Source organism: Loxodonta africana, chromosome 4, assembly GCF_030014295.1.
Source record: "Loxodonta africana isolate mLoxAfr1 chromosome 4, mLoxAfr1.hap2, whole genome shotgun sequence".
NCBI lineage: Eukaryota > Metazoa > Chordata > Mammalia > Proboscidea > Elephantidae > Loxodonta > Loxodonta africana.
In genome coordinates, this window is record NC_087345.1 from 20542754 (window position 1) to 20557361 (window position 14608).

Below are 14608 nucleotides of genomic sequence, written 5' to 3' on the forward strand. Positions count from 1 at the left end.
GTGATGGAGCTAGGATTCAAACCTGGACCATTTTCAAAGCTAATATTGAGCCCTGAGTTCTCTTAACTCATTTAATCCTTCTCCAAACCTCATGCGATATGTCTTATTTTCTGTTTTACTGGTGAGGAAATAGAGGCATAGAGAGGTGAGCTTGCCAGTCTAGTGGTGGTGGAGTCAGGATTTGGAATCTGGTCAGTCCAACTCCAGAGCTTGTACTTACTTCGTGGTCTGCCCAAAGGCATCCTGCCAGCCCCCGCCCCACTGAGCTTCTCGCCCTCCATTTTTCAACAATTATGTTCTGAACATCCAGGTTGGTTGCCAAGACGACCACTCGGAAACAAGATGAAAGGCAAATGACTTTTCGAACGCTCTGCAGCTTGGGTGACTTTTAATTTTAAAAAATGTGTCAAGGTGATTTGTAATCCACAAAAAAATGTTATGGGTAAGAATTCTATTTTGAGAAATATACGTCTCCAGGATGATGGAGGAAAGCCTGCGGACTACAAATATCGTAACACCCTGGGAAGGGAGCAGGTTATGTCACTGTTATCTCTATTTTACAGATGAGAAAATTAAGGCTCAGAGAGATTTAGAAGCCAGGAATGCCCAGCTCCAAGCTCCAAGTACACCTTATTGCCATGAAAAACTGCTTCTTAGTGAAAGAGGATTTGGCTGGATGGAGGCAGGGACTGGCTTCTGCCCTTATAATAACCCAGAGAAGTGAAGAGTCCATCGGAATAGACCAGGGCAGTGGGAGCAGAGAAGAGGGAAACCCTCGCATTACTTCAGATTAGAATACCAAGGGCGGGGGTAGAAAACTGGAGTGAGGGAGAGGAGTCCGTTCTCACCTCCCAAACTTCAGGTGCTGGGATAACGATACCCACTCCTTAGGCTTGTTGGGAGGGGTTTGAATAAGACAGCACAGGTTGGTGTTAGCTGCCATCAAGTCAGCCCCCAACTCATGGAGACCCCATGCACAACAGAATGAAATGCTACCTGGTCTTGGCACCATCCCCATCATCAGTTGTGGATTGGACCATTGTGATCCATAGGGGTTTCGTTGGCTGATTTTTGGAAGTAGATCACCAGACTTTTCTTCTAGTCAGTCTGGAATCTCTGCTGAAATAAATCACTGACAGGTGGGTGGTCGCTGCCCATGAAAGATGTTGGCCTGGGAATTGAACTTAGGTGTCCTTCATGGAAGGTGAGAATTCTACCCCTGACAGTCAGCCTGACCCCCAGGAAGTACTCAATAAATGTTAGATAGCGAAATGTTATTTTCATTACTGGGCCATCCCAGTGCCTCCTGAAAACCAGCCTCTTCAGGAAGCAGTGGGTGTCATTTCCTACAAAGCCAGCATCTGTCTTTCCTTTGTCTATCAAAGGTCAGAAACTTGGCACGACCCTGAGACATGGCTTTTCCTCATCCCCATTGCTTTGGTCAGCCACCATTGAGACATGTCTTCTATCCAGCCTTTGCCTCCAAACTCTTGTCACTGTCCTAATCAGAGCGTCTGAGTCACGTTTCTGTGGACCACCTAACATCAGATAAGCTTTAGAATCACCTCAGAAACCATCCATGGTGTCCAACAACTTATTTTGGAAGCTTCAGGAAGGTGTTTTTTCCCTTGAGAACATTCCCTACTGCCAACTTTACACAAACCAAAACCCCTGCCATTGAGTTGATTCCAACTCATAGCAACCCTTGTAGGACATAGTAAAACTGAATCATAGGGTTTCCAAGGCTGTAGTCTTTCTGGAAGCAGACAACCGTGGAGCAGCTAGTGGATTCAAACCACCGACCTTTCGGTTAGCAGCTGAGCGCTTTAACTACTGTGCCATCAGGGCTCCTGTAAGTTTACACAGAAATTCATAAAACCTGAGATTGCTTATGCTCATTTAAGTAAGTGTATTAGGTGGCATTCTTGGGTGCGATTGCATTTTTGCTAATTAAAGCTCAGAACATGCTGCTTAGAATTATTAACAGCCATTGCAAGGATAATAGCCCATCCATTAAAATAAGCCTAGCTTTCATTTTTATTATCATTTTAATTATACGAACCCTTTGGCATGTTTATAATGATGGAGAGAGTACTTCGATTGTGCTGCTAGGCTCTGTGGCCTCTGCAGGACACTCTTGGGGAAATCTGCATGATGCTCTCCAGGTCTCCTTAGCCTTCCTCTGAGGATGGTCTTCTCTTCACTGACCCCAAGGCATAAGGTCTCTGGTTGGATTGAAGTTTGGGGGCTGGGGGCCTGGCAATGAGAGTAACACCACTAGGAATTGCATAACATGGTTTCATGGAGGACCACTCCCGCCCATTTCTCCTGAAACCAAGGGGCACCTGGGTGGTACAAATGGTTAACATGGTTGTATAAAAACCAAAAGGTCAGAGATTTGAATCTACTTAGAGGTACCTTGGAAGAAAAGCCTGGCAGTCTACTTTGGAAAAATCAGCTGTTGAAAACCCTGTGGAGCACAGTTCTACTGTGACACACATGTGGGTAACCGTGAGTCTGAATGAACTCAATGGCAACTGGTTTTTAAAACCAAGAATGTACTGTCCCATTTGGAGATTCACCAGAGGAGGCTTTGAGTCTTCCAGTAGATTTTAGTTGGTGACTTTGTTCATTTTTCATATAGAATCATTAGGAAAGGTGATGGGTGCTTATTTCCACTGATAACACCATCTCCATTTTGGACTTAGCCTTCACTGACAAAGGCACCAGAATTTCTCACTTATCAGATAAGCTCAGAAGCATGAATCACCTGAGCCTTGATAGTACTGGCAGATGCTAAGTGGGAGAAGAGAAGCAGGCTTTGCAGAGGCCCACTAAGTGCCCAGTATGAAGCCAGGCACTTTCCGATGTTCCCAACAATATGGTGGGTATTATTTGCCCTGTTTTGCAGATGAGAAAACTGCAGTTGAAAGAGGTTAAGTGATTTGCCTGAGGTCACACAATTTATTAGGAGTGGTTGTCATTGTTGTTAGCTGCCTTCAAGTTGATCCCCAACTCTTGGTGACCCTGTGCACAACAGAAAGAAATGCTGCACAGTCCTGTGCCATCCCCATGATCAGTTGTGTCTTAGTTATCCAGTGCTGCTGTAACAGAAATGCCACAGGTGGATGGCTTTAACAAACAAAAATTTATTTTCTCACAATGTAGGAGATTAGAAGTCCAAATCCAGAGTGTCAGCTCTAGGGGAAGGCTTTCTCTATCTGTCAGCTCTGGGGCAAGGTCCTTGTCATCATCTTCCCCCGGCCTAGGTGCTTCTAGGTGCAGGGACCCTGGGTTCAAGGACATGCACCCTTCCTGGTTCTTCATTTTTGGTGGTAAAGAGGTCCCTATCTCTCTCCTTCCTTCTTTCTCCTTTTATCTCTTGTAAGACAAAAGGCAACGTAGGCCGCACCTCAGGAAAACTCCCTTTACATTAGATCAGCGATGTGACCTGAGTAAGAGTGTTGCATCCTGCCCTAATCCTCTTTAACATAACCTAATCTTGCTTCATTAACCACAGGCAGAGATTAAGATTTACAAAACAGGAAAATTACATCAAATCACAAAATGGTGGACAAACACACAGTACTGGGAATCAAGGCCTAGCCAAGTTGACACATATTTTTTCTGGGACACAGTTCAATCCATGACAAGTTACAATTAGATCATTTGTGATCCATAGGATTTTCATTGACCGATTTTGTACACTAGATCACCAGGCCTTTCTTCTAGCCCATCTGAGTCTGGAAGCTCTGTTGAGACCTGTTTAGCATCATAGCAACATGCAAGCCTCTATTGACAGACGGGTGGTGGCTGCTCATGAGGTCCATTGCCTGGAAATCCCACACAGAAGGTAGCAATCCTACCACTGAAGCTCCACTGCCCCATATTGCAAGTGGAGCTAGTCCTAAAAAAAAAAAAAAAAAAAGTCCTAAAGTCCAGTCTATTTCCATTGCACCATTCAGACCCCAGACTTCAGTGATTATAGATACTTGCACTCATGTTACAAACAGAGAGGAAAATATCCAAGGTAGGACTTGAACCCAGGCCTGGCAGACTCCATGGTCATGCTGATTTGTTCATTCAAATATTTTTTGAGTAGCTACTGTGAAGATACCACCTTAATGAAGACATTGCCCTTGCCCCAAGGAGCTGCAGTCAAGTGGTAGAGAGAGACATGGGAAATTAAACACAGCATGGTACATGCTATTCCTCAGGAAGGAAGAGACCTGGCTTTTGGAGCCCTCACCTAGCCTGGGGCAGGGGGGAACATGGTGACTGGAGGTGTTGGCTTGTAAGTGGAGTCTTGAAGGAGGGGCAGAATTTGGACAAAAGTAGGTGGATGGATCCATCCATCTATCCAACCATCTATATCTGCTTCTTACCATAACGTACTTTCCCCCAAAGATTCTTTTATTTTCTACCCTTCCCTGGCATTTTCTTTCTGAATACAAACTCTTTCAAATGCCTCCTTTATCTCTGATTAAACACTCTGACTTGACTATGTATTAAGTTGGGGACTAGGGTCGACACTCAGGCCTGAGCTCATGTTGAGATTAATATATTCATGTAGTCCCACTGCTCTGCGATGCATCCGAGGGCCTCACATGTACGTTAAAAATAAAACTGAGAGTCAGGGCATTCTAATTAGAGGCTTAACCCAGCACTGTGGTACTCAGTCTTCACCCAACTCTCCTGCTTTGATGGTAACCAAAATAGATGAATAAGTTAATCAAAGGTCTGATTTAAATAGCACAGCTCAGCAGCGTGGACCAGTGACTGTCAGGCTTCAGTTCAGGGAAATTCTCAGGGGAGAGGAGGAACTGAGCTGAGTTCCAAAGTCCAGGGCTTTCATAAGGAAGAGGTTTATAAGCACACTGGAGGGAATTTTTCTCTAAGTCCTCAAGCCTTAGATCTTAAGGTAGATGGCTACTCAAGAAAGTTAACTAACTCACAAAGCAGGGATACTGTGGTCTAGGAAAGAATGCAAACCCTCACTTGGCAAATTCTAGCTGTGGCTTTACAGCTCGCTTGCTGTGGGATCTTAGACGAATCATTCACCCTCCCTCCATACCTCCTCCCTTTCCTCCATCCATTCATCCATTTATACCTCTTATTTTGCACCCCTTGTGTGTAAGGCATTGCACTTTGACCTTGCTATCACCTGTTTGATTTCTGTCTTCTTGTTAACAGTATGACTGTTGTGATTGTGTTGCTTGTCCCTCTAGATCACTTTCCACCGTGCCTCATGCCCCAGGAGGCTGACCCATATGGACTGTACCCCGGAGTTTACTTGTCCTCTCGCTTCCATTGGGGTTTGGCCCAAGGGTCACCCGAGCAGGAGATCAGCGAACAGGAGTAAAGCCAGGTTGAGGTATTTTTCCCTGTCCCCATCTTATGGGATTGCCACAGGTAGGCAGTATCCTACTCACAGTCACTGCTCCTGCCAGGTGGCTTATTCATATGGCACCCCTCTCTGGATTCCAGCAGCTGCAGGCCTTGGGGTGATAACAGGCCCCCATTCTTGCCCACCCCAGAATACTGCACATTTCCTTGTTACTGTCCCAGAACATTGCTTGATATTGTTGTTGTTAAATGCTGCAGAGTAGATTTCAACTCATAGGGAGTTGATTTTGACTTATAATGATCCCATGTGACAGAGTAGAACTGCCCCATAGGGTTTTCTAGGCTGTTACCTTTAAGGAAGCAGATCGCCTGGTCTTCCTCCTGTGGAGCCATTGGGTGGGTTTGAACCGCCAGCCTTACCATTAGCAGCCTTGAGCTTAGCCCTTGTGCCGCCAACCTGTTGCTGTCTAATAGACTCCAACTCAAAACGACCCTATAGGACAGAGTAGAACTACCCCATAGGGTTTCCAAGGAATGCCTGATGGATTTGAACTGCCAGCCTTTTGGTTAACAGCTGTAGCTCTCAACTACTACGCCACCAGGGTTTCCCCAGGAGCCTTAGGGCTTCTTAAACTCTACATACCCTTAGGCAAATAGTCCTTTTATTATTCAGTTTTCCTCAGATTACCAGTTTGAATGTACCATCTGTTTCTTCCCACACCCTGATTGATACAGGAAGGTAAACTGGAGAGGTGGCTGCCTTTTATAGATGAGGGAACCTGAAGCTCAGAAAGGTAGGGTAACTTCTCCTAGGAGATCTCAGAATCCAGGTGTATCTGATTTCAGAACCCAAGGTTTTGTGATCCACTGTGTCTCAGAGCCCCTTATCTTCAAGGTAACGAGTTAAAAGAGTCCTAGTGGCATAGTGATTAAGTGCCACAGCTGCTAACCAAAGGGTCGGCAGTTTGAGTCCACAAGGGGCTTCTTGGAAACTCTATGGGGCAGTTCTACTCTGTCGGCACTGGGTTTGGTTTTGGTTTAGTTACCTAAGGCTCCACAATCAACAGCCATGGAAGAAGCAGTCAAGAAATCAAAAATGCATTGCATTGGGTAAATCTGCAGCAACGGACCTGTTTTAAGTGTCGAAAAGCAAAGACGTCACCTTGAAGACTAATGTGGGCCTGACCCAAGCCATGGTATTTTCAATTGCATCATATGCATGTGAAAGCTGGACAGTGAATAAAGAAGAGTTGACACCTTTGAATTGTGGTGTTGATCAAGGCCTTTGAATTGTGGTGTTGGTGAAGAATATTGAATATACTATGGACTGCCAAGTCTGTCTTGGAAGAAGTACAACCAGAATGCTCCTTCGAAGCAAGGATGATGAGACTGTGTCTTATATACTTTGGACATGTCGCCAGGAGGAATCAGTCCCTGGAGAAGGACACCGTGCTTGGCAAAGTACAGGGTCAGCAGAAAAGAGGAAGACCTCAAGGAGGTAGATTGATACAGTGGCTGCAACAATGACCTCAAGCATAACAATGATTGTGTAAGGATGGCACAGGACAGGGCAGTGTTCGTTCTGTTGTGCGTAGGGCCGCTTCGAGTCGGAACAGACTCAACGGCACCTGACAACGACAGTTATCTAAGTACTTCGAAAAGCAGGTGGGGAAGCAGGAGGTGGAAGGATGGAAGCTTCTGTTTGCAAGGGTCTTTTGTTTACCTGGCACTTGAGTCCTTTAAATTTCCTTTAATTTTTATGTCAACTAGGTTAATACAGATGGCACCACCATTTTATAGGTAAAGAAGCTGAGGCTTAGAGAGATTAAACACCTTACAAAGGGTTGGAGCCCAGATTTGAGCTCCTGTCTCTCTTCCCCTCTGGGCTGCCTGGGTACACAATTGCAGCGACTACAGACACAGGGCTGGTTTTGTTTCCCAAAATGATTTTTCTTGAGACTGACACATGGTGAGTAGTTCAGTCTGTCAGTTTAGGATGTTTTTGGTTTGTTTGTTTTTCCTGGTCAAAATTGTACTGATTTCTGCCAAGGACTCTTGAAAAACTGAGAATGAGGAGTAACTAAAAGGATTTTTTTCAAATAAACTGTGAAGATGAGAGCATAATATGGAGTGGGTTTGAGAGATGGAATGGGTTATATGTGTTATCTCAAGGAGTTCTTTCTCGTAGCTTCCGTAAGTCGGCTTCGTGAGTAAGTCAGCTTCCTGAGTTCCTGTTTTCCCACCATCACCAGATCATGCTATGTTTAAAAATATGTAGGTTTCATTTTTTGTTTATGACAGTGAAATAGTAATTGTTCATTTTAAAAAGTTGAAAAGTACACATTACCTTACAAAAAAGTACACATGTATGTAGTTACTCCCACCATCTCAAAATGATCGCTATGAATAATTTGATGTCTTACCTTCCATTTCTTCTTCATCTGCATAAAATGAGGTGAATATATGGTCATGTTATTTGATTATAATAGTAGTTATTAAACAAAAGCAATTTTGAAACTTGCTTTTTTTCTTTTAGCATTATATGTGTCTTAATCTACTTTGCTTTTAGCCATTGCATAGTGCTTTATCAAATTAAAAAGTACCAGGCTTTAATTCGCTGTTCAATTTTTGTACATTTGAATTGCTGCTGTTTTACTTTTATAACATGATGATGAACATCTTTGCAAATAAAACATTGGTTTCTCATTTTTAACTATGACTTTTTTTTTTTTAAGGTAGACCCTTTAAAATGTCATTAAAGGACAAAGGGAAAAAATGTGTTTTGGAATCTAGATAAGGTGGCCACAGTTCCTATTAAAGGATTCTCCCGCAAGTGATAATTTCTTGAAAGTAAGAAATGTGCTTTGGCTTCCAGTGAAGCTAGGATGGGGCTCCTACCCAGGATGGACTTTGTATACAACACTGCACCTGACAGCTTTCATCATGCCTGGGCTTATGTATTTTTTTAACCTTTCTGTTGGCTTCCAAATGGTACCTGTGTACAAGATGTGTGCTTTGCTGACAGCTTTACCCACTTGGCTGACATTTATTATTCTGTTACATCTTGTGAGGATCACAGTGTCAGCACCCTATGGGTTGTTTATTCTTGTCTTCTCTGTGTGTGTCCTGTATTCCTGTAGGGTAAAGATTATGACCAGGCCGTCCTCATAGATGTATCTGAGAACAAGTCTGTAATCTATTAAATTACAGTTGAAAAAAATACGTAAACCTAAGCTTTAACAATACCATTAAGCAAGTAATTTTTTTTTTTTTCCTTTTTAAATGACATAGAAACGGGATATGATTTAAAGAAGCACACCTTTCTAGGGAAGGCCCCAGGGGAGCCCTGGTGGCACAGTGGTTAAGAGCTCGGACTGCTTACCAAAAGTCTGTAGTTCAGGTCTACCAGTCAGTCCTTGGAAAACCTATGGGGCACTTCTACTCTGCCCTATAGGGTTACTATGAGTCAGAAACGACTCAGTGGCAGAGGGTTTGGTTTTTTGATTTAGGCAAGGTCCTTGGGTGCTACAGACAGTTTGGACTCAACTAGTAGCTGAAAGATTGGCAGTTCAAACCCATCTAGCAGCATTGCAGAAGAAAGGCCTGGTGAAGTTGCTCTCATAAAGATTACAGCCAAGCAGCCCCTATGGAGCAGTTCTCTTCTGTAACATACTGGGTTTGCCGTGAGTCAGAATTGACTTGACAGTAATAGTTCTAATTATTTATTTATTTTAGGGCAGATTAGGTATTGATTGTAAAATATGTATATGATTCAATTTTTGTATTTTATTTTGCCTTTTTGCATAGTTTTATTTTCTCCAATTTGTAACAAAAAAATTCTTTTAAACAGCCTGAGCATAGTGCTTACGGGTAAATACTTATTTCATAAATATTGTTTCCTCACTGTTTAGATATGCCATGTCCATTCAGTAAACTTCCATGTGCCAAAAGGTAAATCACATGAACAAATTTTTAATATTAACTCATTTATTCAATAAATTTCTAATGGATACCTTTATGTTTCAGACACTATTCATAATTTTTAAGCAGCAAATTAATGTAGTGATTGTTTTTCTTTTTTTGTCTCCTGTGCTGTCTCTGCCCTCCCCTGTCTAGTCTGAAGTTTCCTGGATCCCTAACAAACACTATTCTGGAATTTATGGTCTGATGAAGCTTGTCCTGACCAAGACCCTTCCTGCCGACCTGGAACGGGTCATCGTCCTTGACACTGATATCACCTTTGCTACCGACATTGCAGAGCTGTGGGCTGTATTTCACAAGTTCAAAGGTAACTGTAGCCCATTTTTCCTGGTGTCTTTGCAGGTGTCACCATGCCAAGAATAGTGATTGTGTTTAAGAAAAAAAAAAATGTGAGGTCAACTCTAATGAGCTTTTTGTGTGTGTGTGTATTGTGCTTTAGGTGAAAGTTTACAGCTCTAGTTAGTTTCTCATACAAAAATTTATACACACATTGTTACATGACCTTAGTTGCTATTCCTATAATGTGACAGTACACTCCTCCTTTCCATCCAGAATTTCCCGTGTCCATTCAAGCAGCTCCTGTCCGTTTCTGCCTTCTCATCCCACCTCCGGGCAGGAGCTGCCCATTTAGCCTTCTGTATCTACTTGAACTACGAAGCACACTCTTCGCGAGTATCATTTTATGTCTTATATTCCAGTCTATTCTTTGTCTGAAGAGTTGGCCCCAGGAATGGTTTTAGTCCTGGGTTAACAGAGAGTCTAGGGGCTTCCGCCGGTCTCACTCAGACCATTAAGTCTGGTCTTTTTACTAGAATTTGAGTTCTGCATCCCACTTTTCTCCTGTTCTGTCAGGGACTCTCTGATATATTCCCTGTCACAGTGGTTCTAATGAGCTTTTGATAATGAAATGGATGAGGAATTACAAATACAGTTTCATATCAACCCTACTTCTGTTTGAAACCTGTTAGAGTAAAGATGGAATTTCTTTCCATTTCTTTAGTGAACCTTGATCTCAGGAGAGATAAGGTCTAGGTTCATAAGAAGAACTGATTTGGAATGCTTCGTAACAGATGTTTACCTAATGTCCACATTTTGCATGCAAGTAATTGAGTGTTGACATACCTGTGTGGAGGACAGGCATTTCTTGTTTTCTGTTTATCAAATGATACCTTGATTCCTGGAAAGTCTGGGAAGTAGTAGAGATGAGTATTGATCATAAAGTGTTTGAACATGTTCTTAGGGCTTTTTCTCTCGGTCATGTGATGGTTTATCATTTTTAGTAGGTATAGAGGTTTGGTTTTATAAGATGCTCCTTCTAGTCTGGTTTGTTTCTCCATAGCAATTATTGTAACCTTTGTCACTGCCTCCAGGTATATGAAAGTATCTGTGGGGATATATTGCATGACTTGAGTAAGGGCGGGACTTGAGTCACACCCCCCTGCAAACCTGTTACTCAAGATATCCCCCCTCCTCCCCTGCACCAGTCCTGCCTCATCTGCCCCGTGGAGTCAGTTCCAACTCATAGCTCACAGCGACCCGAAAGGACAAAGTAGAACTGCCCCATAGAGTTTCCAAGGAGCGCCTGGCAGATTCAAACTGCCGACCTCTTGGTTAGCAGCCGTGGTACTTAACCACTAAGCCACCAGGGTTTCCCATGAACATGGCGGTTGGTATTTACAGCATATACAAAGGAGGATGATTATATCAGATCACAAAATGGAAGACAGCCACATAATACTGGGAGTCATGGCCTATCCAAGCTAAGTATCACAGGTTCCATACACCTTATTTGCATAGTCCCACTCAGTCATTGTGTGTGAGTCACAAATACTATGGCTAAAAGGGCCATATCAAGTAATTCTTTCACCACAGTGGACTTAACTCTGCTGTGGGTACCTGGGAGAAGTGGCAGGTTGGCACAAATCTCTGGCTATTATTTTAATATCCCTCTCCCAAATGTCTTTCTTAAAATCGCATTATTCTAAAACCCCTCTCTATTTTGAAAAAATATAATGAGGGAGAAATTATGGCAATGAGATTATTCTTTTTTCTGTTTCTTTTTTCTCTTTATTTTTTAAATTGCTCTGGCTTCTGTGGTTAAAAGCCCCTTCTGACTCTTCTCTGTCTCCCCTTCTGAAAAGGAAATACTACCTAGTGATTTTAAATCACAGCACTTCCAAAAATCACAGGATTTTCCAATAGGTTTCTGTTTCCAATTGTAGATGAGAGAGTTACATTCTTGCTCACTCTGGTTTCTGTTGGCTTCTTCTCTGGGTCTCTTAAAAATTTGCTGTTGAGTCGTTTACAACTCATGGTGACCCCATGTGTGTCAGAATAGAACTGTGCTCCATAGAGTTTTCAGTGGCTGATTTTTTAAAAAAGCAGATCACCAGTCCTTTCCTCTGTAATGCCTCTGGGTGGACTCAAATGCCCAACCTTTCAGTTAGCAGTATGAAACTTAGTTTTAGTCTGTAACACATGGGGTCAGTATGAATTGGAATTGACTCACTGCAGTGGGTTTGGTTTTTTGACTGTGTGTCAGGCAGTGCACTGGGCTCTGAATTTAAAGAGATGGGTAATACAAGGGATAGTGAGAGTCATCACCTCTCCTGGAGGGGCTAGAAAAGGCAGCTGGGAAGATATCGTGGAGAAGGTGATAATCATGCTTCATTTTATAGGATAAGACTGGGGGAAAATGTGTGGTAAAAAAAAAAAAAAACCGAAATTCCCCTTTGGGAGTGAAAGACTTACTACTTCCACTGCAGGGAGTGCTGCCTGTAGATGACCCTCAGTTATCAGTCCCCTTTGGGAATTGCCTCAGCTGAAGAGAGTCACCTTGCCCAAGGTCACACCCCTTTCCTGGACCACTCCATACAATCAAATGACTGATACTTATGGGATCCCGTGGGATAAGCTGTGATATTCCGTTGAGACTACCTGACAGCTCAGTGTCTCCCTCTGCTCAATCCTTTATCTTCCCCTCCCTTCCTCCCCTTCCCTTCCATAGGTATTGATCCTAAGAGCAATTCTTATTTAGCCTCTTGCATGCTAACTTCCATCTCAGGGTCGACTTCCCAAGAAAACCTGCAACATATATTTAGAGCTGTAAGTTTCCCTTGGATATGGGTAATTTATCAAGATCACTGGAAACAGGTGATCAAAAATTGTCTGTAGAGTTGTAGCTAGGGAATTACCTTTATTCCATCCCAACTAGGACTGGCCATAGTGTTAATGGGATTTGGAAGCTAGTAACAACATTAATAGTTGGGATTTTTAAATACTCCCAATATTGTCTACGGAGGAGAAGCTACCAGAAGCTCCTGCTGCTCTCATAGCTGTCCCGAGGATTTGCATTCGAAGGGCTTCCAGGGTCAAGGCCATTCTTGGGACTGAGCCTAGTATGTGGGCCAAGATCAAGACAGGGACAAGGGAACTTAAATGTAAGGAGCTGAGTTAATGGACTGGATTTTACTTGTTCATTCTGTCATTGGTTTATTTCTAGCATTTGTGAAGCCCCCACTGTGCAGAGGAATGTATTAGAGGCCGTTGTTATCTAAAGCTGTGGAGAACGCAGCACCTGCCTTCAAGGAGCTCACAAATAAGGCAGACGTGAAATTTTTATGTATCACCAGCAAAGGGATATAAAAAGCATCTGAGGTCTTCCATACCCAACCAGACTTTTCTGGGAAATGCAAAGGTGAAAAGGAAAAAAGTAAGCTCTTATCCACAGGTCACACTTTTGTACAGCTTTTTGGTGACGATTTGTTTCTAAACTGGAACTCTAAGGAGCCAGGTCACAGAACAGGAAGAAATCGTCTTAGGACAGACCCATAAATGTAAGATATTCTGGTCCTAGGGGAGAGGACACCTGCCGTAAAGGCAGCTACAATCAACTTCTCTCTTTGAAAACATGTTGAGCAGCCCAGGTATAATTTGGCCTTTTTTATTTTCTGTTTAGAAGAGCTACTGAGACCCTCCCTCAGCATCTACCGTTTGGAACTCCTGCGTGAACTTTTTTGAAAGGCCTCCTTAGTGATGCCAGCATGCCCCCTGAGCCACATTGTCACCCAACGAGCAAATGCCGCTGTCACATCATAGCAATCTGCACCCTTACTGTGCTGCTCCAACTGCTGGGGGTTTTTCAGGCCCCTCGTCCTGAGCAGAAGCCATTGAGCTCGGAGTCATTCAGCATGTGTACCGAGCTCCTACTAGTTGCCAAACAGTTTTCTGACTGTTGCAAGAATAAAACAAATACAAATCCTACCCCTATGAAATTTGTCTTGAGTGGGAGAGACAGACAATAAACAGATAAATAAAATATATAGCATATGAGACGGTGATGAGTGCTCTAGAGAAAATTAGAGAAAGGAGATAAGGAATCCCTGTGTGGGGGGGATTTTAATATTTAGTTAAGGTGATAACTGAAGGTCTTACAATAAAGATGATATTTAAGCAAAGAAAGAACAAGCATGCAGAAAGGTAGGGAAAGAGTGGGATAGTGTTCAAGCATAAAGGACAGTAAAAAACAAATGAAACCCACTGCTGTGCAGTCAATGCCAACTCACAGCAACCCTGTAGGACAGGGTAGAACTGCCCCTTTAGGGTTTTGTCTTAGTCACCTAGTGCTGCTGTAACAGACATACCACAAGTAGATGGCTTCAACAATGAGAAATTTATTCTCTCACAGCCTAGTATGCTACAAGTCCAAATTCAGGGCATCGGCTCCAGGGCAAGGCTTTCTCTTGTCGGCTCTGGAGGAAGGTCCTTGTCATCAGTCTTTTCCTGGTCAACGAGCTTCTCAGCACAGGGATCCTGAGCCCGAAGGACGCTCACCCCTGCTCTTCATTCTTGGTTGTATGAGGTCCCCAACTCTCTGCTTGCTTCCCTTTTACCTCTTGTAAGATAAAGTGGTTCAGGCCACACCCCACCAGATCAGGGATGTGACCTTATTAAGGGGGCTACAATTCCACCCTAATCCTCTTTAACATAAAATTCCAGTCACAAAACGGAGGACAACCATACAATACCAGGAATTATGGCCCAGTCAAATTGATACACACATTTTTGGGGGAACATAATTCAATCCATGACAGATTTCCAAGGAGCAGTTGGTGAATTCTAACTGCCAACCTTTTGATTAGCAGCTGAGCTCTTAACCACTGCACCACCAGGGCTCCTATAATGAAGAGTCAGTGCAAAGTTTCTGAAGCAGACGTGGCCTGCAGTGCTAGAGGGATAAGGTGGAGGCCAGAGGGCGCAGAATGAGCAGAGGGGAGGAGCA

The 14608-nt window shown here is 43.2% G+C and overlaps 1 protein-coding gene across 2 annotated transcripts in view; it reads left to right on the forward strand.

Moving 5' to 3' along the window:
• LARGE1 (LARGE xylosyl- and glucuronyltransferase 1) overlaps window positions 1-14608 on the forward strand; it is a 693833-nt gene that overhangs the window by 387695 nt on the left and 291530 nt on the right. For both annotated transcript variants that reach the window (XM_003405322.4, XM_023539269.2), the window contains exon 6: window positions 9463-9634. In XM_003405322.4, coding sequence (XP_003405370.1) covers window positions 9463-9634 — 172 coding nt within the window. The remainder of the gene's footprint in view (window positions 1-9462; window positions 9635-14608) is intronic.